General features: G+C 47.1%; 1 protein-coding gene across 2 annotated transcripts in view; it reads left to right on the forward strand.

The window, feature by feature from the left end:
* RBFOX1 (RNA binding protein, fox-1 homolog (C. elegans) 1) overlaps positions 1-24,585 on the forward strand; it is a 188,688-nt gene that overhangs the window by 94,544 nt on the left and 69,559 nt on the right. For both annotated transcript variants that reach the window (XM_015425535.1, XM_015425536.1), the window contains one exon: positions 19,328-19,460. In XM_015425535.1, coding sequence (XP_015281021.1) covers positions 19,328-19,460 — 133 coding nt within the window. The remainder of the gene's footprint in view (positions 1-19,327; positions 19,461-24,585) is intronic.

Raw genomic sequence — 24,585 nt, forward strand, 5'->3', positions numbered from 1 at the left:
TGGATGGGCCATTGGCCTAGTCCAACATGGCTTCTCTTATGTTCTTATGACAGCAGGCCGTGCATACAGAAGGTCTCAGGTGGAATCCCCTGTATCTCCACTCTCAGGTGCTGTGAAAGTGCTTTCTCAGCTGGAGAAAGCATATACTGTTCTAGGTGCAAAGGCAATACATGAAAGAAGCAGGGATAAGAGTCAAAAGGAACTTCTTGGCAGTCTGCTTTTGGGCTGGCCCAACTCACCTGCCTGCATAGATCCGCTCCTCGAAGTGTCTCCCCCATAAAACTAGTCTCAGGAGGGTAGCCATGTTGGTCTGCAGTAGACAATCCAAAGACAGTTCCAGTAGTACTTTAGAGACAAACAAGAACCAAAGCTCATACCCCATAACTATTCTTGGTCTCTCAGGTGCTACTGGACCTGAATCCAGCATCCCATAAAATTAGCTGCTGCTGATAAGGTTTGAAGTGGTGCTCCCTTAGGCTGTCTCTGTTAGATTCCTTTTCATACCCTTCTATGACATGTGCGGTCCCATATTTAGTAGCTTCTGCAGTATTCATCTGAAGAATCCAACGTAGCCTGGACTTTTGATCCTCAGTCTTAGCAGAGGATGGGACTCGCGCCATCTTTCTCACTGGGTCTCAGGCAATGGTTGTTTTCAGATTTGTCTCCCGGACACACAGCCTGCCACGTCCTTTGATTTCCAGTAGAGGGTGCTAGCCAATCACAGTCTCCTCGTTGAGTGGTAGAGGTGGGGGAGGAGTCCATGGGATATGGGGGGGTCATTTCCCCTCCCACTTAAGCCTCTTTGAAATGGGGATGGGTTTTGAATTTCGTATTCCTGCAGGTGAGAGACTTAGGCCTCCATTTTGATTTTACTTTCTCCAGGGTACAACTCAAACCCTTGATCCTTTCATTTTGCGTAGGGTTTTTTAATTGTGTGCGTGTGTCTGCGCATGCCATTTGTTTCCACTAAAAATGCATGTCTTCCAAAATGTTTGTTGATCAGACAACATTATACGTAGATTATATGTATAAACGTTGTACACTGGACATCATTAAAATAAATAGCGTGTACACAAAGGCACGTAAATCATGTTGTATGCTCACATACATTAATTATAAAAATACGATGAGCGTAAACAATACAAATGAATCTATGGAATCGAGGATGAGAAGTTGAGATTGTAAACTGCTGACCCATAATGTGAGCGACTCTCAAAAGAAATGGAATCATCGGGAAGATTTGTTCATTTGTGTTGAGTCTGGGATTAGTTTAAAGCGCCATCACTTCTTTCCAAGAACCCTGGCAACCATAGGTTTTTCACAAGGGTGAATACTTCGCTGAAAATCTTCAGCATACTCTTAGTTAAAGAGGTTCCAAAGGATACTTGGAACTGGAGCCACAAGAGTTAAACAACTTTGACTGAAACAGATCTATGGCGGCAGTCACACGGGCAGGAAAATGCGCGGGGGAAACGTGGCTGTTTGCCCCGGGGCTAAAAACCGTGCGGTTGCGTGAGCAGACCTACCATGGAGGTCCCGTGGTAGGGGGGAGGTGCCGATCACTCCACAGTCCTGCAGCACGGCAAAGAAGCGGGGCGCGGGGCAAACGGGATTGGTTTTTTTAAAACTCAAATATGTGCATGCTCCCTTGGGTGCTTGTGCGCATCCATTGGACTTTGAAAAAAACAACACCTTTTTACGAGGGGACATGGGCGGGCGCCGGAACTACCACCGGAAACGCGATCAGACGCCCACCTTTGCCCCGCGGTTTCAGGAAACTAGTACGTCCAAGGTACTAGTTTTTTAACGCGCATCTTCTGCGGGAAGCCTCGGGTTCGCCATGGGAGGTCGACACTTCCCAGATGTGGCAGTGAGATCGTGCCCGGAAAATCCGCCTATCTTCCGTCCCTCTAGTGTGCCTAATGCTCCGTGTGACCGCAGCCTATATTTTGCAATAAAATATCCTACCCTTTTAACCCTTTATCACACTGTGCCAGGGGTGTCAAACTCATTTGTTATGAGGGCCGGCTCTGACATAAATGAGACCTTGTTGGGCCGGACCATATGTGTCATAAAATGTCATGCCAGGTAGCAGAGATATAAACTTTATAAAGGACACAAACACAAAGGGGTTTTTTTTACTTAAAATAAAAACATGCTTAAAACATTAGCACTCTTGCAATATTTTGTTTAACAGTATCTGATAACTGACACCTCTTGTTCTGTATTATTGCATCAAAATGTCTGTGCTGTTGCAATCTTGAGTATGCTGTTCAAGTGTGTATCTGTAAGCTGCAAACCTACTTTCAATTTATTGACATTCACCACAGAAATCTCATGCTCAGAGTTTTGAGTCTAGGACCTAGGTTAAAACATGAAATGGGTGAGCGAGTGAGAGAGGCTGGTGAAGCAAGCTATGATGCAGCAGCAGCAGCAGAACTGGAAGCAGGAGATGACCAGTTCCAGTGCGGTCCTGATAGAAGCCCTCCGAGGGCCTGATCCGGCCCCCGGGCCACATGTTTGACTCCCCTGCAATATGCGTCTCCAATAGCATTTGTGACATTTAATATGTTTTTAAAGAACCAAGGATCATCTTTAAGCACTAGAAACACTGGCAGAAACGCACCCCAAACCGTCAGTCTCCTGAGCGGTCATGGAGGCCACGTACATCTTCTGGAGGCCAGTGGCCCACATTTCCGAAACCTAGGTTCAGATCAGGGCAACAACCCCCTCGCCATAAGCAGGCTAAGTCCACAAAACAGGGGGTTTGACTTCCATATTCTGCAGTCACATCCCACCCTAGCGCCTTTCCTCCCAACTTGGCGCCTCGTCACCACAGACAAATGGGTGCTGTCCATCTTGACCCATGGGTACCATATAGAATTTATGCAGAACCCCACTACTCCAGTCTTCGTTTCTACACTCCCTTCTTCAGCTCTTCTGGAAGAGGTGTCTGTCTTTCTGCACAAGGGAGCCATCAAGCTGGTGCCACTTCACCAACAGGGCACGGGATTCTACTCCCATTATTTGACCATTCCAAAGTGGGATGGAGGCGTTCATCCAATCTTAGATCTAAGGGCACTCAACTGCTTTGTGTGCTACCGTCGTTTCCGCATGGTGTCTTTGCAGCAGATCCTACCACTTCTCCGGAAGAACGTCTGGATGGCCATTCTGGATCTCCAAGATGCGTACTTCCACCTCACCATTCACCCATCCCACCACCAATACCTACACTTTGTGATTGGGCAACATCACTACCAATACGCAGCTCTGCCATTCGGTCTCTCAAGTGCACCGAGAATGTTCACAAAGACAATGTTAGTGGTCGCAGCCTTCCTTTGTGTCAGGGGTATCTCCATTTACCCATACATCGACAATTGGCTACTCGTTGCAACTTCGCGAGACGCCCTACTCTCCAACATCAACGAGACACTGACCCTCCTGGAAAACCTGGGGCTACAGGTAAATCTCGAGAAGTCTCAACTTCAACTGGTCCAGAAAATACACTACATCGGGGCACTACTGGACTCGATAAGTTGCAGAGCCTACTTACCACAGAGCAGGGCCGCGGACATCATGAATCTAGCCACCATGATGCGTACTCAACCCTCGGTAACAGCTTTCCAAATACAGAGACTTCTCGGCCTAATGGCAGCTACTACCTCCGTCCTGGTCTTCGCCAAGTTGAGAATGCACCACCTACAACTTTGGTTTATTCGCAATTTCAATCCAGAGGGAGACACACACTATACCCGCCTATCCCCAGCTGCCAGGGTACGAGATTCTCTGCTTTGGTGGACTGCCCCAACCAACCTTTTCCGGGGGGCACCCTTCCACCCTCCATCACCAGAGATCACCCTAACGACGGATGTATCTCTCTCAGGTTGGGGTGCCCATCTGATGGGACTCTGTGTCGGGGGAAGATGGGACACACAGAAGCGGAAACGTCACATCAACTTTCTTCAGCTACTTGCAATACACTTCAGTATCACCAGTTTCCTGCTTCTGATCAAGGGGAAGTGTGTCACGGTCCTTACGGACAATACTACTGCCCTCAGTTACATAAACAGACAGGAGGGCACTGTCTCTCAATGCCTCTGTGAGCTGGCCGTTCAGTTGTGGGACTTCTGCATCACCCACAACATCTTCCTAGTTGCCACGCACATACCGGGGCATATGAATGGGCAGGCAGATCAACTGAGTCAGGGAGGACTTCGTCTGCACGAATGGGAGATGAATCCTACCTACCTACTCCCACTCGTCCACAAGTGGGGGTTCCCCCAAATAGATGTTTTCACCACCAGGGTGAAGAAAAAGTGTCCTCTGTTCTGCAGCTGAGGAGGCAGGGACCCACAGTCTTTGGGGGATGGTCTCCTCTACCCGTGGTCCAGGGACTTTCTCTTCCTCCCCCCCCCTTTCTCTGCTTTCAAGAGTGGTGCACAAAATCATCAGCGACGGAGCAGATTGCATACTCATATCCCCGTGGTGGCCGAGGTGAGAAGCTAAGCAGGGTTGGTCCTGGTTAGTACTTGGATGGGAGACCACCATGGAAGTCCAGGATAGCTACACAGAGACAGGCAATGGCAAACCACCGCTGTTTATCTCTTGCCTTGACTTTGGTAGCCCAGGCTAACCCAGTCCCATCAGATCTCAGAAGCTAAGCAGGTTTGGCCCTGGTTAGTACTTGGATGGGAGACCATCAAAGAAGTCCAAGGTTGCAGTGCAGAAGAGGGCAATGGCAAACCACCTTTGTTCGTCTCGTGCCTAAAAAGACCACCACAAGTCATCTGACTCAACAGCAAAAAAGAAAAAAAGGGGGGGTTCTTCACACCAAACTTTCCCCATTAAACATGTGCGTTCTTCAGTGCTGTTTGCGGATCAATAAATCAGTATCGTGCACTACATTGCTTTTTATAGTAACAGCCATACATTGAAGACCCAGTTCAAAAAAGTATGAAAATATGACATTGAAAAGTCATTAAAGGATCATAGATAGATTTCATTCAGCTTCTGGGCATTCCAGATGTAGTTCTGGGACACAGTTAACTTCACTAAAGTGGGCACTTCCCACATTTTAAATGCTTAGGGTAATCCTTTTGGCGCCATTTTGTGTTCTTTGGCAATCTCTGTCGTGATCTTTTGCCTTAGTAACAATTGGGAGCAAACTAGTTTTCTTGCAATTCCATTGTACAGTTTTCATCATGACCAAGTCTTGACACTGTCCTGACTGAGTGGGTTCAGATGACTGATCTAATTTCAATAGTGCGTTTGTTAATATTTTACTTCAAAATGTGCCAGTTCCATCCTTTTACGATGCAAACTTTTAAATTCGAAATGAGTGCATCGACTTGTATACATTCTCCGTACCGTGCATAAAATTCTCCAAAATTCAGGACTAAATGAAGTCAACCATCCCGTCAGGTAGAACTCTGGAAGAATGAAATGTAGTCTTGCTTTCCCCATGAAATGCCGCATGAACCTTGCCCGGGGGGAGTTGTCAATACATTTGAGAACTCAGATCACAATTATGCTGCCGAAAAGGGAAGGGAGGGTTTCATTAGAACACATTTAGAAAGCTAGCCATGTTTGATATGTTACTTAAATTAATTCATAGCATCCCGTTATGACTTGAGGAAGTTAAAAAAAAATCAACTGCTAGTAATTGGGAATAATATGATGGAGGGGGAAAAACAGTCTCCTGACACATTTGGACATTGTGAGTTTTGTGCAGGGAAGATTTCTGCATTTCCCCATTTATTTTATCCGTATCACCAGATGTTTAACGGTAAAAAAAAGTAAAAGAAATGCCCCATTTGCAGGCAGAAATATAGGCAAAGCAGTCTCTCGAGAGAAATGTCATCTATAACATGAAAAGGGAGAGCTGTAGCGGGGGTTGGAGAAAGTTTTCCGGGCTTTGGAGGAAGTTATTGAGAAGTTGAAGTTGTATGATAGGCTGGAGGGAAGGTACAGAGACCTAGGAAGAATAGTCTTTCAGATGTGGAGACGCGCACACCCCTTCCCAGCTGCCATTTTGAGAGGAGCTTTTATGGCCAAGTTAACAGCCACAAGTCCAAGTCTTCAGAGGCGGGTCTGTCCAGTCACATACGAAGTGGGTGTTAAGCCAAAAGGCCACGCAAGCAGAGGGGTGCCACATCATCCCCCGTCTGCAGCTGTGCAACCCACACCCATGGGGTTATTTACACTGCACTTAATTTTACATGCATATGGGGCAGACCCACATTGAGAGATGCAGCCATCCTGCCGCCCACATGAGCTTTAAGCCTGGACCACTTTGGGTACTTTGAAATCCCACTTTATGTTTTGGCTTTGCTGTGTTTTGGCTTTGCTTCAGCTTTCTTCGTCAATTTTGCCACGTCCATTTTTGAAAAAGGCCCACCCCGAAGTGCCTTGGCCATGGAAAGTCCCAATTGTAATTGCTGGCATTTCTAGTTAATGTAGCAGGAAGGAGTCAATGTTCTCTGTATACCTTCTGTATTATTTGTTACACTTTTGGTCATCGCCCCTCAGCCCCTGGTCTTTCAGTGTTGGTTTTGTAGATTGTGTCTGCAAGCTGTATGTGGCATTTTAAAAAGTGTATACCATATTTATGAATGGGATGTGTGTCATGTGCCCAAAAACACACACATATCATGTGTGATGCTGATATATATATACAGGGCTATTTTTGGGCAGGAACGCACAGGAACGGAGTTCCGTCTGGCTCCCAAGTTGGCCACGCCCAGCAGGAACGTATTAGCATAATAGGCCACATCCAACAGCAGAAACTCATTAGGATTGGCTACATTAGGGGTATGTGGCCTAACATGCAAAGGAGTCCCTGCTACAAAAAAAGGCCCTGGGTTTTGACAACAAACAAGGTAAACAGAATAACAAGCAAAAGGTGCGTGTGGCTGGATGACCACCCTTCTGGTAACATGGGTGTGTGGCCTAATGTGCTAATGAGCTGTGCTGTCAGGGGTGTGGCCCAATATGCTAATGAGTTCCTGCTGGGCTTTTTCTACAAAAAGAGCCCTGTTAAGTGTGTGTGTGTGTGTGTGTATACATAACAGAAAAAAGGGGTGTGAGGACAAAAGAAAAATAAGCGTAAGGCACTTTTAAAAGAAATATTAAAGGCAATATAAACGTGAATGAATTAATAAGTCTAGGTAAATCATTATAACATCATTTCCCTAAAACGCATTATCTCAGTCATATTAGAACTGTAAAGAAGATTTGTGTAAACAAATTCTCTCAACATTTTATATAAATTTAAAATAACCAGAAAACCATTTAAAATGATTTTTAACAAGGAAACAACAAATATAAAATTCCATATAACTCGAAAATCTTATGACTGTGAAGAATTGGTAACCATTGATTAACTAAATAATCCAAACCTGATACCTTATCGCTCTTGTAGCTCTGTCTGAAATAATTATAAAAAGCTCTTCATTTGTTCTCAGATTCCTCCATCACGTGATGCTGATTTGTTGATGCGCAAGTCATGTTGGAAAAAAAGTGTAAAATTTGTGGAGACGGTTTGGTGCAATGATAGAGAATATAGGGGGTAAATTGTTGTGGGGTTTCGTTCACACAAGGGAGCCAAGTGCACGGGGACTTTGAGGTCACGGCAGCGGAGGAGGGAAATGTGACAACTGTTCCTAATCTTGCTTGTCAGAGGATGCTAAATGGACCCATGCTCTGATTCAGTATTAGGGAGTTTCATTGTTCCAGTGTGGAGCCCGTATTCATGATTTGGCTGATTTTGATGGCTATTGAGAAGAGGTTCCTGGGCATGAAGAATGGCATTTTGGACAGGATGGGTGTCATTACCTCTGTCAGCAACAGGGCTAAGGATACCACCCCTGCTTGAGAGAAGGAAAAGACTTAGGTCCTTTCCACACTAGACCTTAAATCCTGGTTCAACCCTGTCCCTGAACTTATATTCTACACTACACGCGAGTTCACCCCTGTAATTACCTCGGGGTATTTTTACATTCTACACTACACGTGAGTTCACCCCTGTAGTTACCTCGGGGTATCTTTACATTCTACACTACACGCGAGTTCACCCCTGTAATTATCTCAGGGTATTTTTACATTCTATAATACATGCGAGTTCACCCCTGTAGTTATCTCGGGGTATTTTTACATTCTACACCACACGCAAGTTCACCCCTGTAATTATCTCGGGGTATTTTTTTGTTTCCACATTACATTGAGGTCACCCCAGTTTCGCCCCACACTTGTCCCGGGATAAACAGATGCTGTTATAACTAGGGATAAATGCAAGGTATTGTGTCCCGAGTTGAACTCTGATAAAACCAGGGATGAGATCCAAGTGCGAAAAGGACCTGAGTGAGAGCAGTTGCTCCAACTACCACAGGGAATTGTGCCTGTCCCAGCATCCACACAGGAATCGGAACTATTTATGTGGCAATGGAGTACATGTGCCAAAGGTCCCAAGTTTTTCTCATTGTCAAGTAAAAGATCTGGGGCAGGGCAGAGATACAGGAGAGTCAATGGTTGGAGATGGACATTCCATTGGGCTTCCTTGTTACGGCCCATGGGTTTCTCAGAGGGAGATCCTCTGGCTGTGGGATTATCTTGTCACACTCCCACTCTTTAAAGATCTTCACATCAACTTGTTTGAAAGCACGTTTCCACAATATTTGGTAAGCACTCTAGGCGAGATGGAAAACAATACAATAATCCTTCCAGAGTTAGAGATTGTTGTGGAATATCAACCACAAAAGGGGTGGTTTGGAAGAGTTCCAGGAGGAGACTCAAGAGGAGAGCACGAGAGCGATGCATGTAGGCTGGACTCAGGAGTGTTGTAAGCAGCTCAGGAAAGGAAGAATAAGAAGAGGAGGAGGAGATTAGATTTATACCCCACCCTTCACTTGGCATCTCAGAGCGGCTTACAATCACCTTCCCTTCCTCTCTCCCCAGTAGACACCCTGTGAGGTAGGTGGAGCTGAGAGCTCTTCTGAGAACTGCTCGTGAGAGAACAGCTCTGAAAGAACTTGTGACTGACCCAAGGTCACACCAGCAGCTGCATGTGGAGGAGTGGGGAATCGACCCCGGTTCTCCCAGATTAGTCCATGCTCTTAACCACTACACCAAACTGGCTCAGACTTAACCATACAGTAAATGGGATCTGAGCTGTGGTCGAAAGGACCAGTGAATAGGAGGAGCAGGACCAAGGGCAACCTTGGTGTACGATCCAGGTATCCTGGAGAGCTCATGCAAGAAGCGCTTTGAGCTTCAGAGGTGGGAAAAGGCTGAGAAGCACAACGAGGAGCTGCAGCACAGAAGGCCAAGTGTACAGCTGCTCAGACAAAAGTCCTGGGGTTGACCTAAAAGCGTGTAATCTCTAGGAGAGTCATCGGCATTATAATCAGTTAGGGAACCCGGTGGGCAAAGGACATCTTCTCCAGGCATGGCTGAAAGGTCTTTTGACAACAGTCTATATTTGCATGTGAGAGTCCGGGAGAACTCAGATTCTGGCCGCAGAGGGCCTTCTGCCTAGTCGTGAGTCCCCGCCCCATTTGGCCCTTCTCTCCGAAAGTCTTCATGACCAATGTTAAGACGCAATCAATTAACTATTTTGTCTGAAGTCCTACGGCACGCAAATCCAAGCTTAACAATACGTTCTCGCATAGTCGGCTGTATTAACAACTCAATTTTTCTTTTAATGAAAAGGAGACACTGAAATTCCCTTGCAGAAGGGAGATGTGTTCTTTTTTTAATTCAAATAGATTTGTGCCACCTTTGAACAAAAGAAGGAACGAGCTCTCGCACACGGTTTCTGTCCTGCTCCTTTTGTTATCAGCTTTTACAATATATAATTTGCTTCGGATTTCCTACTTGACTGCCTGGGATTCATGCCGACCCAGAGTGGGATCAACCAGCATCTCTGTACCTTTGCCTGACAGTATCCAGATGGGTCTGGCAGATTTTAGTTGGTGTTTTTCATTTGACGACCGCCACTCCCAGGTCGCGATCACACACACAATTAGCCAGGCCACAGGCGCGAATGCCGGGCAGATTTAAAGGGCACGATCAGACACAAACATCTGGGAAGCGCCTCGCACCTATTGGCAACCCGTTTTGCTCCGCTGCAGAAGCGGAGTAAAAAAACACTGGGGAAAAGTCTGGTAGCAAACAGGTTGCTACGAGCCACGAATGGACTTTCCCCTGTGATCGCGTCGGGATGGTCTGATCAGGCCATCCCAACTCCGTGCCGTTGTTTTCCCCCCTGTCTCAGTATGCGCATCATCACACACTGCATAGGGAGCCCTCAGTGCGGAGACGCAAATCATCAATCCCTCATCAAAGCGCACCAGAAACACACTGCAAAAAACAACAAAACGACTCACCCGCGGTCGCGTCTGATCATGCAGGGGCGGGCTGGGCCCACAGCTTCCAAGGACTGTGTGATCGCGCGACTGTGGGTCAAATTCCTATGGAGCAAATAGCCTTGCTCCCCCCCCCCCCGCTTTATCTTGCGCATGTGACTGCCACCTCAGATTCACTGACAGCAGGGGTTTGCAGTTCTGAGGGCCAGGTTAAGTGTTAGGGTGATTGTGCAGCTGTTCCCCAAAAGAGCCAGGCCCCTGCCCACTCCTCCGAGAACAACTAATGCAACTTCCCCCTCTCCTGACTTTGTAACATTCCGAGCTTTGCCGTCAAAAGCCAGTCCAGTTCATGGGGAAGTTCATAAAGTTACGTCAGAATGCGAGGAAAGTTCTACTGTGCATTACAGCAGAGGAGGAGGGAGAGCGCGGACGTGTGGTTGTATTTAGGAATGGACAAGCACCCCCTACTTCCTTTGTTGTTCATATTGTTGGCCGAGAATGGAGGGAGGCCGTGGCACAGGGGTAGGTCCTCCGCTTTGTGTATAGAAGGTCCCGGGTTCAGTCCTCACCATCTCTAATTTAAGAGTATCGAGTTGTAGGTGATGGTCGAGACTGGGACCTGAGTCTCTAGAGCCGCTGCCTGTCGGAGGAAGGGCTGACCTTGATAATCCAAGGGTCTCCCTCTGTAGAAGGCAGCTTTGTACGTTCATTTGATTCCAGGGACTGGCGTTTATTGGCGTTTGATTGCCTTTGGAGTTTGAGAGCCAGTTTGGTATAGTGGTTAAGTGTGTGGACTCTAATCTGGGAGAACCGGGTTTGATTCCCCACTCCTCCACTTGCGCCTGCTGATGTGACCTTGGGTCAGTCACAAGCTCTGGCACAGCTGTCCTTGAAAAAGAGCAGTTTGTGTCAGAGCTCTCTCAGCCCCACCCCCCTCACAGGGTGTCTGTTGTGGGGAGGGGAAGGGAGAGGAGTTTGTAAGCCGCTCTGAGACTCCAAGTGAAGGGCGGGGTATAAATCCAATCTCTTCTTCTTCTTCTTCTTCTTCTTTGGAGGAGAGAGCACTGGAGGATTATGGCATTTTTGTAGTAGTGGGTTTATTTGCAGATATACAGGTAGGGCCTGGATACGGGCAAAGAGACATATGCACATCCATCAGCCCATATCAAATCCCCACAGAGAAAGAGAGACAGAGAGAGTAGATCCTGTACCCTCCAGGTGCTTTGGCCAACTCGCAACCAAGTCTGCCGGTTTTTCTCTCGGTGTCTCCACATTCTTATTGAAAATTCTCTTTGAGGACCCTGGCCTGGATAGCCCAGGCAAGCCCAATCTCGTCAGATCTTAGAAGCTAAGCAGGGCCGACCCTGGCAAGCACTTGGACGGGAGATCGCTAGAGAATACCAGGGCTGGGAGGCACAGGCAGGCTATCAAGCTATCAGAACATCCTCCACGCCCCAGTAGGAGTTGCCAGAGGTCGCCATGACACACATGCACATGCGCGCACACATACACACAGATGCAAAAATACCAAAAAGAAAAGAAAATTTACTTCCAGGCCAAATTCTATGACAACTTAAAAAAAATTAGAGGTGGACTTAGTTTTCCTGATACGTTGCAAGATGCAAACTCGCCCAGATTTTTCCTGTGATGTGGCAACAAGAAACCTTTATGTTTAACCCTTGCACGCCAAGCTATCTCTGCCTTGGGGACCCTGTTTTGGTGGAAAGGCAGCATGTAAAAGTTTTTAAATAATTGCACAAAATAATTAGCCCCATTTAGTCCCAGGAGGATCCAGGGGAGGGGACCACATTTTGTTTAAAGTCGTGAATGTCCACTCTCTAATTCAGTGCTGCTCCACGGTAAACTTTGGTTCAGAGATGGGAATGGAAGGACTAGGTGTTCACACAGATGTATGAAGTGAATCAGCAGAACTGATGCTCAGAGACGCTAAAGGGAACCTCTTTCCCCTGGGAATTCTATGCCGTTAGTTAGGCAGGCTTTTTCGCTTAGGTGCGATTGGCCAAGAGCCATTAATGTCCTGTTTGATTGTAGTATAATTGCTTGCTTCACGTGCTTGACCTCAGTTCTAACAAAGAATCGTTAAGAGTCTGGATCCTATCAATGTCTTAATAAACTTTAATTCTTCTGAATGACTGTTATTGGGAACTGATTTCTCCAGGGGCTCTGACACTGACCCTCTGAATACCATTGTTGGGAGATGTACTAATAGCTCTTCCAGGATCATGTGGTTCACCACTGTGTGAAAAGGATGGAGGACTAGCCAGACCATTGATTTGACCCAACATGACTGCTCCTATGTTCTAAACTAATTTGCCACCATGGGGAAGAAAATATGCTAGACTGCATAGATTTTTGTACTCACCCAAAGGAGCTCCTTTTACATTTCCATAGACTTCATTTTCTCCTCTTTTTTTTTTTTTGTAACAAATCCTTTCCCACAAAGAGGAATCCAGTCTCAAAATGTTGGGTTTGCCTTTTCCAAAATGCATGCCACCGGTTTCTACATTTTGTAACTGCTGCCCCCCTTTAAAACAAAAAACAAAAACAAAACAGTCAATTAATCAGAGCTGTGTCAATTTCCTCTGCTCCGTGTCAATTTGTACTAAGGCAATTAATCACTAATCGTCACCCAGTCGGTGGCAAGCAAAGGGGAACCATCCGTGGGATCCTCCCCCCCCCTTTGAAAAATAAATGGCGGCCGGCAAATCTATCACGTCTTTTCGTAATATTTTATCGACACTTCTGCACGTTGTAATAGACTGCTGCCAGAAGCAGCTGTACGTCAATGCGATATGAATATTAAAAGAACAAATGGGAACAGATTTATAGGCTGTGGCGGCTCTGTTATGTCAGTTAGGAGATTACACCAAGCAAATGAACAGTGAAAAATTGCCCTCCCATGTGGAGAATGGTGATTAAACTTGTACATTAATTAGAAATTGTGTGTGTGTGTTTTCTTTTCAATGAATTTCAAATGAGACTGCCCTTTACAGGGGTGGGGGAAAAAGTTTGTCCGAAATTTGCTTAAGCAGCAGAGTTGAATATCAAAGTGGACAAACAATCGAAAATTAATGATTGTCTAAATGTTCCTCTCGTACAAGTTATAAATACAGTGTGAGCTAGCGAAATAAGAGGGGGAACAATTTAATTTCCCTTCTACCAGTTTATGTGGCCAACGCATAGAAATTCACATGACCAGTGTCTTATTCTGCTGGGATGGATGGCGCATACCTTTCTATGTGTACAGGTACATGCTGCTGTCATTGCAGGGTCTTTTGTTACAGAGTGAACCACCATGACTGTGTGTTCCAGGTTTATGGGATGTGGTTCTTGGAAGGGTCAGATGCGCACCCCCACACACACACACCAGGGGTGCCTTTGAAGGCCTCACCCTTGCTGGTTTCGACCAGAAAATTCCCATTTTCAATTTCACTTCATGTGAAGCGAACCCACGGTGCTTTATTTCCGTGGCATTCTCGCTCGCCTTGGGTTCAGTTTTCCCCGCGGAATATACATATTTTCCAGTGGTGTTTGTGGTCCAGTAAACCAGCACTGTACGTTATATGTAGACACGAACATTCCCTCAGTCCTCCTTCCCAAGGCACCTCCGTGTGAGTCCACCCATGTAATTGGCAGAGGTAGTGCACATTCTTTTCTCTTTTTTTGTCTCGAGGAAAGGATTTGTAGGCTGCCGCTTGTGCAAAGATGTGCAAGTGAGGCTTAAAGAATTTGAAGAACAGGGCTGTAATGTCTCAGAAGGGGAACCAAACCCCACGCGAACAATAGCCGCATGACTTGGGGGGGGGGGAGCGCCCCCCGTGCTTGTGGCAAGAGGGTGCCCCGGTGGCTGGCACGTGGGGAGCCGAGCACAGTAATGAGGAGGGAGATTCATTCATCCATTGTGACGGCACACCTTCCTTTCGGCATATGGTGCTCTTATGCAAATCCAAATTAGAGCCGGGATGCAAAGAATAATTGGCCGTTAAAGGGGCTGCGCATTTTTATGGCTTTGGTGCGGAATCGGCCCCCCTGTCGGGCTGTGCATCTGCTACTTTGTCATCGGCCCCTGAGCTCCGAAACTTGAGTGTACAGTTTATAACGCGTGCCTCATCTAGGGAGATCTCTAGTGTCGAGCGGCGTGGCAGACACTCTCTTTTGTGTTTTAGGTTTTAAAAAAAAAAAAAAAATTCAGCGTAGGCATTAAGTTTTACTGCCAGGTAGCACTCCAGACAATTATTTATCTCATTTAGTATGAAAATGAATGGGAAGGAGAGGTATTTATTATTGTCATTTAGGAGAAATTAGCACGCGTCTGCAATTGTTCACTGTTTGAAGTGTTAGAATTGTTAAAAATTGAAAAAATAAATTAAAAAAAAAAAAAAAAAGGTGTGAGCGTAATGGCGATGTGGGGCCCATTTTCCATCACTGACGGAAAGGCTACTTGCTGGTGGCTCTCCTCTCTCCCCCGTATATGTGTGCGCTTAATGAGAAACTCTCCTGTCTTCTGAAAAGGGGGGAGGGTCCTCAGCTTGCATACGGGACGCGCATGATGACTCATCAGCCAAAATACAGTTTTTGGATAATTTTTAAGACTGCTTACGCCAGCGGTCTTCAACCTAGGAGCCCCAACTGTGGGTTGTACGACGAGATAGAATAAGGACTTTCTGGTAGTCTGTACACCATGTTCCCTGACCCCCTGTTGGATTCCATTTTAGCACAGGCACATTCAGAGACCACCCTTTCCTGTCTCTTTCTTCCCACCTTTGGCACATCTGCTTCTACCAGTGGCTCCTCTAATGCTTCCTGTATTCTTGTGGCACGCTGCTCCCCCTCCCCACTGGTAAGGTCACAGCTTTGGCTTCTCCTCCTCCTCTTGTCGTGTAACCCTGATGTCACAACCAGTGTTCCCTCTAAGCTGAGTTAGTGTGAGCTAGCTCACAGTTTTCTAGCCTCCAGCTCACAGATTTTGGTCTTAGCTCAGGAAGGGTGGCTCCGGAGCAAACTAGTTTATGCAGCAGCCAGATTGCTCGCTCACAACTTTAATGCCCGTAGCTCACAAAGTTGACTTTTTGCTGACAAGACTCCACAGCTTTAGAGGGAGCATTGGTCACAACCATGGTTCCACAGGGCATTCGGATGTGTGCTTGCAACCCAGCGGGTCAGACTCTGCCACTGATGGTTGGAGGCGGGACCCACATCTAGAAATGGCCGAGACTGTAGTCAGTTGTTTGTGGTGGAGCTAAATTTAATCTTTCATTTATTTTTGTTTAAAACTAATCACGTTAAATGGGAGAGGCCAAAGCTCAGTGGTGCAGTTAGGGGGAATCCCTCGGAGACTCTGGGGCATGGAGGGGGGGGGGAGAAGACATTGGTGACACCAGTGCTGTAAGTTTTTGCCACTCTCTACGGCAAAGCCATCAAGTTCACCAAAGTCCTAGAGCATTGGTGATGTGACTTCTGGGATTTAGCCAAAAATGATGTTGACACATCGATGACATTTTCCCTGCTGCTCATTTGAGCAGCAGTAGCAGCCCAGAAGGTGGTGGTGGGAAATTGCCTGACCTAGAGGGTCAGTCGGCAACTCTATCTGGAACACCTGCTGATGTTTCCAGATTCAGTCCCCAACATCTCCAATTAAAAACTTCCTGATGGTCGGCTTGCCAGTTCCTATGGGCAATTCTAGGTTAGAACTGTCAGTGGTCTGATCAGAACAGAATAGCCTAATAGGGTCATAATTAGGCATGAGAGTATGCGAACATTTTTGTGCCTTTTTATTCCATAAATTGTTGTTTTTGTTGCTGTGGTTGACAATCCCTCCCTCCTCTTTTTTGTTGATATTTTAATGGCACGAATGCCCCATTTATATGTTTGTGCTTTTTTTGCCCAAACCTATGTAGTGAGTTTGCTGCTGAGATGAGGGACTTCTTCGTGCTATTATATGCATGGTTAGTGTGTGTGGCTGATTTCGCACCAGAGCTGCCTCGCTGTTGCGCCGCCGTTTGCCCCGGTTCTATGGGTCAATTTCACACCCGAAGCCGCACGGCTGATTTTGACCCGCGGCTTTGCCCGATTTCCTGCGCAGTTTCGTTGGTCCTCAAAAAACAGGATCACGAAACTGCGGGGGAAATCGGGCGAAGCCGCGGGTACAAATCAGACGTGGGGCTTCGGGTGTGAAATTGACCCATAGAACCGGGGGAAATGGCAGTGCAACAGCGAGGCAGCTCTAGTGCGAAATCAGTCTGTGTCTCTCAGGGGAAGAGAGAGCCAGTGTGTAGTAGAGGTTAGAATATTGGACTTGAACCTAAGACTGAGGTTGAAATCCCCACGCAGCAAATGAAGTTGGCCTTGACCTGGCCTATCTCTCAGCCTAACCTACCTCCCAGGGTTGTTGTGTTGGGAAAGTGGTGGAGGGGAGAATCATGTACATCACCCTGCGCTTCCTGGAGGAAGGGTTAAAAAAAAGCTGAGTGACCTTGGGTCGGTCACAGTTCTCTCAGAGCTGTTCTCTCAAGAGCAGTTGTTGGGAGAGCTCTCTCAGCCCCACCTGCCTCACAGGGAGTCTATTGTGGGCAGGGGAAGGGAAAGGACATGTAAGCCACTCTGAGACTCCAAGTGAAGTGTTTATATCTATTTCCGTTCAAGTGTTGCTCTGAAAACGTAACATGAAACCCAACGGACAAGCCAGGGCAGGCTTGGCCATGTGTTCTAGCTTTAAATTAAGCATTCCCTGTATCATTACCTCTCTTCATTTGTTTTTATTGGGGGTTTGCTCGGTAATATTTGTTTCACTCGCCCGCTTGATTAAGACGCCGGTTCTCAAATCTATCCTGGAGCAAGGATCCCAGCATCCATTAGGCGACACCAGCGAGGTCTCCCCCACTGCGTTGCTTGCCTGCCGGGAGAGTCATCCATTTATCTCGACATGCTTTTATAGAACCTAAAAAATGTACGAACCACCTCCGTCCTCTGGGGGGGGGGGGGGAAATAGACAACAACTTATATTTTAATGGAACCGTGTCAGAGGCTCGGAGATCCTCTGTGTGACCCAGTTAAGATATAAGAGATACAATCTCTTTAGCTAGCCAACTCGCTTGCTCACAACTTTAATGCCAGTCGCTCACAAAGTAGAATTTTTGCTCACAAGACTCCAGAGCTTAGAGGGAGCATTGGCAACAAGGTATAGATAGGAACTCTCAGGCTGGGGCAAGGGATGCTCTGTATTCTTGGTGCTTGGGGGAGGGGGCAATAGTGGGAGGGCTTCTAGTGTCCTGGCCCCACTGGTGGACCTCCTGAGGGCACCTGGTATTTCTGGCCACTGTGTGACACAGAGTGTTGGACCGGATGGGCCACTGGCCTGATCCAACATTGGCTTCTCTTATGTTCTTAACTAGATTGAAGGTGTAGAGCCAAAGGTATAGAAAAGGTTGACCAAAAATGATGGAATAACTGGAACACATTTCTCTAAGAATTTGGGGGAACTTTCATTTAAAAAAAAGACAGAGAGGGAATGTGACAGAGGTTTATAAAATTGTGCAAGGAAACTGCAGGACTGTGGAATGAAAACAGATGAAAGGAAATCCTTCTTCATATCACCTTCGCTGTGTACTTTCCAACTGGATTTTACAGTGTGAGCTGGCTGAATCCAGTTGGAAAGTGCATTGGAAATGGAATATTCAGTGTGCGTGACCGCAGCCCTTGTGATATACACTGACACAAGATCGTTGATGGGTTTTTGAAGGAGATTAGACAACGTCCTGCAGGGGATGGGTCCACCAACAGCAAGATGGGGCAGTGACTCACTGAATCCCAGTGTTGAGGAGCAATAACAGGATGTCTCTGTGCCTCGCCTGTAGATATATTTGGTTGAACACTGTGGGAAACAGCATTCTGGGCCTCGTGGTTCCCTGGTCTTATCCAGCAGGCCTTGTTACAAACATCTTCACACCACCTCTCCAGACATGCTCAGTGTTCTTGTACGTCCCCTTCTTCGTCCCACCTACCGCTGGGACCTCCAGATTCCAATTGTTCCCACTGAGAACTTTGGAAGACTACATTTCCCAAGGTTCCTGATGCCAAGGACTTTGGAGGATTGCATTCCCCAAGGTTCCTGATGATTGAGTCACTGCCATAGCAGCATTTAAGACAGTGGAGAGGGGAGGGAAGCCCAGTAATGGAGGCTGAGGTCCGATTAGGGATGCCAGCCTCCAGGTGGGACCTGGAGATCCCCTGGAATTATGGCTCATGTCCAGGCTACAGAGATCAGTTCCCCTTGAAAAAAAATGGATGCTTTGAAGGGTGGACTCTGTGGCTTTCTGTCCCACTGAGGTCCCTCTCCTCCTCAGGCTCCCTTTCCAAATTTCCGGGAGTTTCCCAACCTGGATCTGGTGACCTTAATCCCCATCCCCCACGAGTGGCAAGGGGAGACGTAGCAACCCATCCTCCCTCTAAGCCTTGGAGTCTCGTGAGCAAAAACTCTACTTTGTGAGCGACTGGCATTAAAGTTGTGAGCGAGCAGATTTGGCTGCGGCATAAATCTGTTTGCTCTGGAGCCCGTCCTCCCTGAGCGGAGACAGAAATGTGTGAGCCGGAGGCTAAGAAACTGTGAGCGAGCTCACATTAACTCAGCCTAGAGGGAACACTGGTGGCCACCCTAGGTCTTACGGAGGGGGCGAGTCAGAAGTTCAATCATGCGTCTCCCCCCAAAGAAAAGCCACCCGGTCTGTGTACATAGTGCATGTGTAAGGCACCAAAAGCGTTCACTGCAGTAAGTGGTGGAACGGGGAGGGGGGGTCCTTCTGATGAATTGGGGACTGCAGGCCTTGGTTTGATATTATGTTACTGCTTCTTGTAGGAACAAATGCTCCCAAAGAATGGGATTTTTTGATGGCCCGTCTTTTTGTAACTAATTGATGTGTTTCCGATCTCTCTCTCTCTCTTTCTCTCAGTGCCGGGTTTCCCTTATCCTGCCGCGACCGCAGCCGCTGCATACAGAGGTGCCCACCTAAGAGGCAGGGGACGTACTGTCTACAACACGTTTCGAGCGGCGGCTCCTCCTCCCCCGATTCCAGCTTACGGCGGGTAAGTGGCTCGGGGCCTCGCGGGCTCCTCACTCGGCGTTCTCCACTTCCTCCACTTCCTCCCCGCCCCCACCAAAGCAATCAAGCATTTGTGAATGCCATGCATGATGATCTTGTCTCGCCACACCAAGCCACACGCAGCATGCAACCAATCTCAGTTGCCTGAAGTGGAGCACCTTGCGCACGGAATTGACAAATGATAGTAATTTGCACTGTCATGGTTGGTGGCTTTAAGCATTTTGTGCGTCCCATGTTGTTATGTAAATTCCCCTTGAGAAGGAACGCTGGAGAGAGAAAAAAGAGAGAGAGAGAGAGAGAGAAACTCGTAGAGGTAAAGATGTATTTTTGGAGGAATTGCAAACATCTGGTTATCGAGGGAGTCAAATAAATCTTCTAAATCTTCCTCTTCCCAAAAAAAAATCAACAAAAATGAAAGTTGTCTCGTCACCCCTCCTAAGGGGGTTTATTTATTATTCCTATTAGTACGACTACTTGAAAAATGGTTGGAAAAGAAAGGGATATCTCTGCCTAGTCTGTATCTGAACACCCAGTTTGGTGTAGTGGTTGAGAGTGGCAGGACTCTAATCTGGGAGAACCGGGTTTGATTCCTGACCCCTCCACACGCAGCTACCGGTGTGACCTTGAGTCAGTCACAAGTTCTCTCAGAGCTGTTCTCTCAAGAGCAGTCCTCGAAAGAGCTCTCTCAGCCCCACCTACCTCACACAGGATGTTTGTTGTGGGGAAGGGAAGGGAAAGGAGATTGTAAGACTGGTCTGAGACTCTGAGTGAAGGACGGGATATGACTCCTCCTCCTCCTCCTCTGGGATTCCTTTGTACAAGAGCCTTCCTGGCCACCTGAGTTTTGCCTCGACTACCACAAAGGTCCAAAATGTAGCCCGCTTAAACAGCTGCCATTTGTTCCTAGTGGTGGAGGAGGAAACCAAATCCTCTTCCGGCACCAGGCCTGCAGCCAGAATTTTTGTTTGTTTGTTTGGGAGAGGCATTTAAATTTTTAAGGGAGCAGTTAAATTGCAGATAATTAAATTAATCTGAATGCTTGTCTTTAAAGGAGGAGGCTCTGAGTCAGTTTCTAGCTTTTCCTTTCAAGGAACAGGGCAGTAGGGGGGGGAACCAGCTCAGAGAGCATTTAATTGCCTTTCGAGTTCCCTTCCATGGCGCAAGTCAGCTTAGAGGCACTCAGGATTGGTACGTTCGGTGAATCTCCAGCAATTCCCCTTTCTGCGAGCCTACTCCTGCTGTATACCACCTAGGTCACAGTGAGTCTTTCAAAATAATTCCCATGAGCCTCTGGGAAACATGCAAATTAAGGTTTCTGGCATGGGTATTTGTAGGGCTGGCCTGTTGATTAAGGGGCGGGCCCCCAAAATGCCCCACTGTACCCACGGGCCTGTCCGGCACCCGGTGATCCTTTTGGGGATCAGCCAAACCCATCCCTGTGGGCGTAGCCCCTGCTCCTCATATGCCTAGTGACACACACACACACAAATTCAGCAGCTACGCTGTTTCAGAAGGTGGAGAGGGTTTACTCACACCTGTAAAATTGATCGTGGCAGTGTCAGTCATCTGTACCTTGATTACTCCTTTGTATGAACACTGGCTGTCACAGATCCACTGTACTGGGGGCCAACTTTACCTGTAGGCAACTCAGCTGCCCAGAGATCAGAATACTGAAAAGGATTTTTATGGTAGCAGCGGAAAGTTCTATCAAGTCGTAGCTGACCGAGGGTGACCTCATAGGGTTTTCGAGATAAAAGGCGTTCAAAGACGATTTGCCATTGCCTGGCTCTGTGTAGCGATGTAGCAACCCTGGCCTTCCTCGGAGGCCTCCCATCCAAGTCCTAACCGGGCCTGACCCTGCTTTGCTTCTGAGATCTGACAGGATCGGCCTAGCCTGGGCCACACCCAATGTTCCCTCTAAGCTGTGGAATCCTGTGAGCAAAAATTCTACTTTGTGAGCTACTGGCATTCAAGTTGTGAGCGAGCCATTTGGCTGCTGCATGGATTAGTTTGCTCTGGAGCCCTCCTTCCTGAGCCAAGACAAAAATGTGTGAGCTGGAGGCTAAAAAACTGTGAGCTGGCTCACACGAACTCAGCTTAGAGGGGAACACTGGCCACACCCCATGCTTCCCCCCGGCCCCATTAAGTTCTGCATATCACACTGGGGCAGGAGACTTTTTATTTTTACTTCCGTCATTAAGAAAATGTATCTATACCTATTTTGCAGAACTGAATTTGACAAGCAGACCGTAGGGAGCAGATAGAGAGCGCCCCGGAATCTCAGTTTCTACCACCGCTCCATTTAGAAATCTTCCTTAGCCCTTCTCTGGTTGATGGGATCTCACTGGGCATTGTCCCCCGTTTCTGTTTATCATCCTGAGAACTAGAGAAAGAGATGGTTTTTTATTGATTTGGGGAATTAAACTTTCCCGAGGACTGATCCTTAACACTTCGGTTGGGGGGAAAAATACTGCGGTAGTCATCACACAAGATATGGGAAAGCTATTTTAACAAATGGAGAACAGATGTAAGATTACTATACAGAGGAAGCAATATTTGATAGAATGTGGGGAACAGTTGCGGAATATAATTACACCGTATACAATATGTTGCTTTCTGAACGATCACATTCCATCACTGGATGTTATTATTTTGTTGTGTTGGGGGTTTTTTTCCCCCTTCCCGTTGTAATTTTTTTTCTCTCCTGTTGGCAAAATAAAAAGTCAAGATCACTACTGGTTTAGGACAGCCTCGTTTTACAGCTGGCATTAAGAATGATTATGCTAGCAAAATGGTGCTTGGGATGAGGTGTACGGAGTGGAGTGGATGTTTATAAAAATGCATATTGTGCAAGCTTTTATGCAGATAATATCAGTGCATAAGTTTAGGGCTGGGCACATCTGTAGCGGGACTGGGGGTGGCGGCGGAACAAATATTTCTGGAATCATCTGTAATCACATCCCCAAGATCTGTACATTTAAATGTGCCTCCCTCCCCCCACCCCAGCACCTTCATGCTGACGTGGGTGGGAAAGGCATTGATAAAAGGCAAGGCGTTATTCCAGTAGTGTGATAAACCTGTGGTTTATAAACCATAAAATGATCCAAGTCCGGTTTGTTATCATCTCTGAATGCAGACAGCTAACGAAGTGGGATTTGTTGACTGGGAGTAAACTGGTCTTTCAAAGTAAAGTTTGTAGCTGGTTGGTTGGTTGACTGCAGTTTGCATTAACTTTGGTTCGCTTGTGACATACGAATTCACACACTGCAGTACGTGGCATACCATAGCCCCAATGCAGAGTTGGTGGTTTGGGGAGAATGCACTCCATGCTGGGAGGTGGAGAAGAGACATGTCACAGCAGTTTTGAGAGCTGATGTCAGCAACTTGCAAAATGATCAAAGGCGCACCACCGCAGGGAACTGTTTGGCTGCTGCCGTGGAAGTTTACTGTGAGCAAACACTTCCATGTAAGGAGACACAGACTGATTTCCCACAAGCAGCTGCACCGCCCACACTCTTCCATTCCCCTGACTGTATTCGTCAATTTTCCACTACTTGCTGCGCGGCCGCATTTTGACCCACAGCATCCCCTGATTTTCCCAACATCTTCTCAATCTCAAAAAACAAGGATCTAGAAGACGCGGGGGAAATAGGGGGATGCTGCGGGTCAAAATGCAGCCGTGCAGCAATTAGGGGGAATCTGACAAATACAATCGGGGAAAAGGAAAGAGCGAGGGTGGTGCAGCTGTTTGTGGGAAATCGGTCACAGTTACAAGCTGGCCCCCAACCCCTGTGAGTATGTATAATATTTATTTATTTATTTATTGCATTTATACCCCGCCCTCCCCGATGGGCTCAGGGCGGCTTACAGGGGCAAACCCATAAGCCAAACTCATGAAAAATTCAGCTCTGCCATAGTTTATCTTAAAATAGATACCCTTCCATTTGATTAAGGTGGCTTATGAGAGAGAACCACTGTGGTGTAGGGGTTAGAATGTTGGACTTGGAGTGGGAAGAGACACATTCAAATCTCCTTTCAACCATGAATCTCTCTCAGGGAGCTTGGGCCCCTCATTTCCTCTCTGCCTAACCTACCTCACTGGTTGTTGTTGGAACAACACGACGGAGAGAAGATTGATGCTTTTACCCCATACAGCTCTCTGAAGGAAGGGCAGGATTGAAGTGACGTTGGTTAAAATACTATAAAATATGATTTCCAATGGAACCTCATGGTGGTGGAGCAGCGAGCAGAGGCGCTAGGGTCATGTGATGCTGCCTGTAATTATGACGATTTTCATAATTAACAAGCATGGCCAGTTATTCCGGTCTTTGTCAGGCATGGTTTCTCCTCACTCAGATTAAGGAAGTTGATCTTCTGGTGATGGGCCTCAGACTGTGCTCATAAAATGGTCCAACGATCTGCCGTTTGAAGGAATCTGTTTAGCGTAGTATGTGGCTAGCATAGATCCCACAGTCTTTAATTTCGGCACACTTTATGGGCATATCCTCATGCGGGAATGTGAAGGGATGAGCCGTCCAAGCACAGGAGTGATAGAATAATTGACCTATTTTGTTCTCCTCGCACTTTCTGTTTCTAAAGCACAACCTACAGCAACCCAATATATGGAGCAAGAAGCTCATCTCCCAAAGAGGCCATGATCCATGTTGCTTTGTAGTTCTGAAAGAGAATTCTGCAGAATGATTTCTAGAGGGTATTAAAAGGAAATGCCAGTCACTGTTTTCACACACCTCTTTCAGAATCTGAGGTACTGACATTTGTCAGGTATCACCACCAATGGATACAGCCATCACATCGAATGGGTCGACCTTCTCTACTCGCTGGGAACCCTTTCACACATATTTGTTTGCTGAATAACGTCTGTGCGTGGTAGAACAATCTCAGGCATCTTTTATTCATAATGGGCCCAGCGAGTACTACTGGGACTAGGGCTGCCAAGCCGTGGCGGGGGATCCGTGCGTCTTCACAGGATCCCTGCCGCGGGGGACAGCGATAGGCGTTGCACCGCCGTCGCCAGGATGTGACGCTATGCGTCACTCTGGTGGGACCAGCTATCACCCAGGCTGAAAAAAATACAGGGTTTAAGTCTT

This window comes from Gekko japonicus, unplaced genomic scaffold, assembly GCF_001447785.1.
Source record: "Gekko japonicus isolate JY-2015 unplaced genomic scaffold, Gekko_japonicus_V1.1 scaffold675, whole genome shotgun sequence".
Taxonomy (NCBI): domain Eukaryota; kingdom Metazoa; phylum Chordata; class Lepidosauria; order Squamata; family Gekkonidae; genus Gekko; species Gekko japonicus.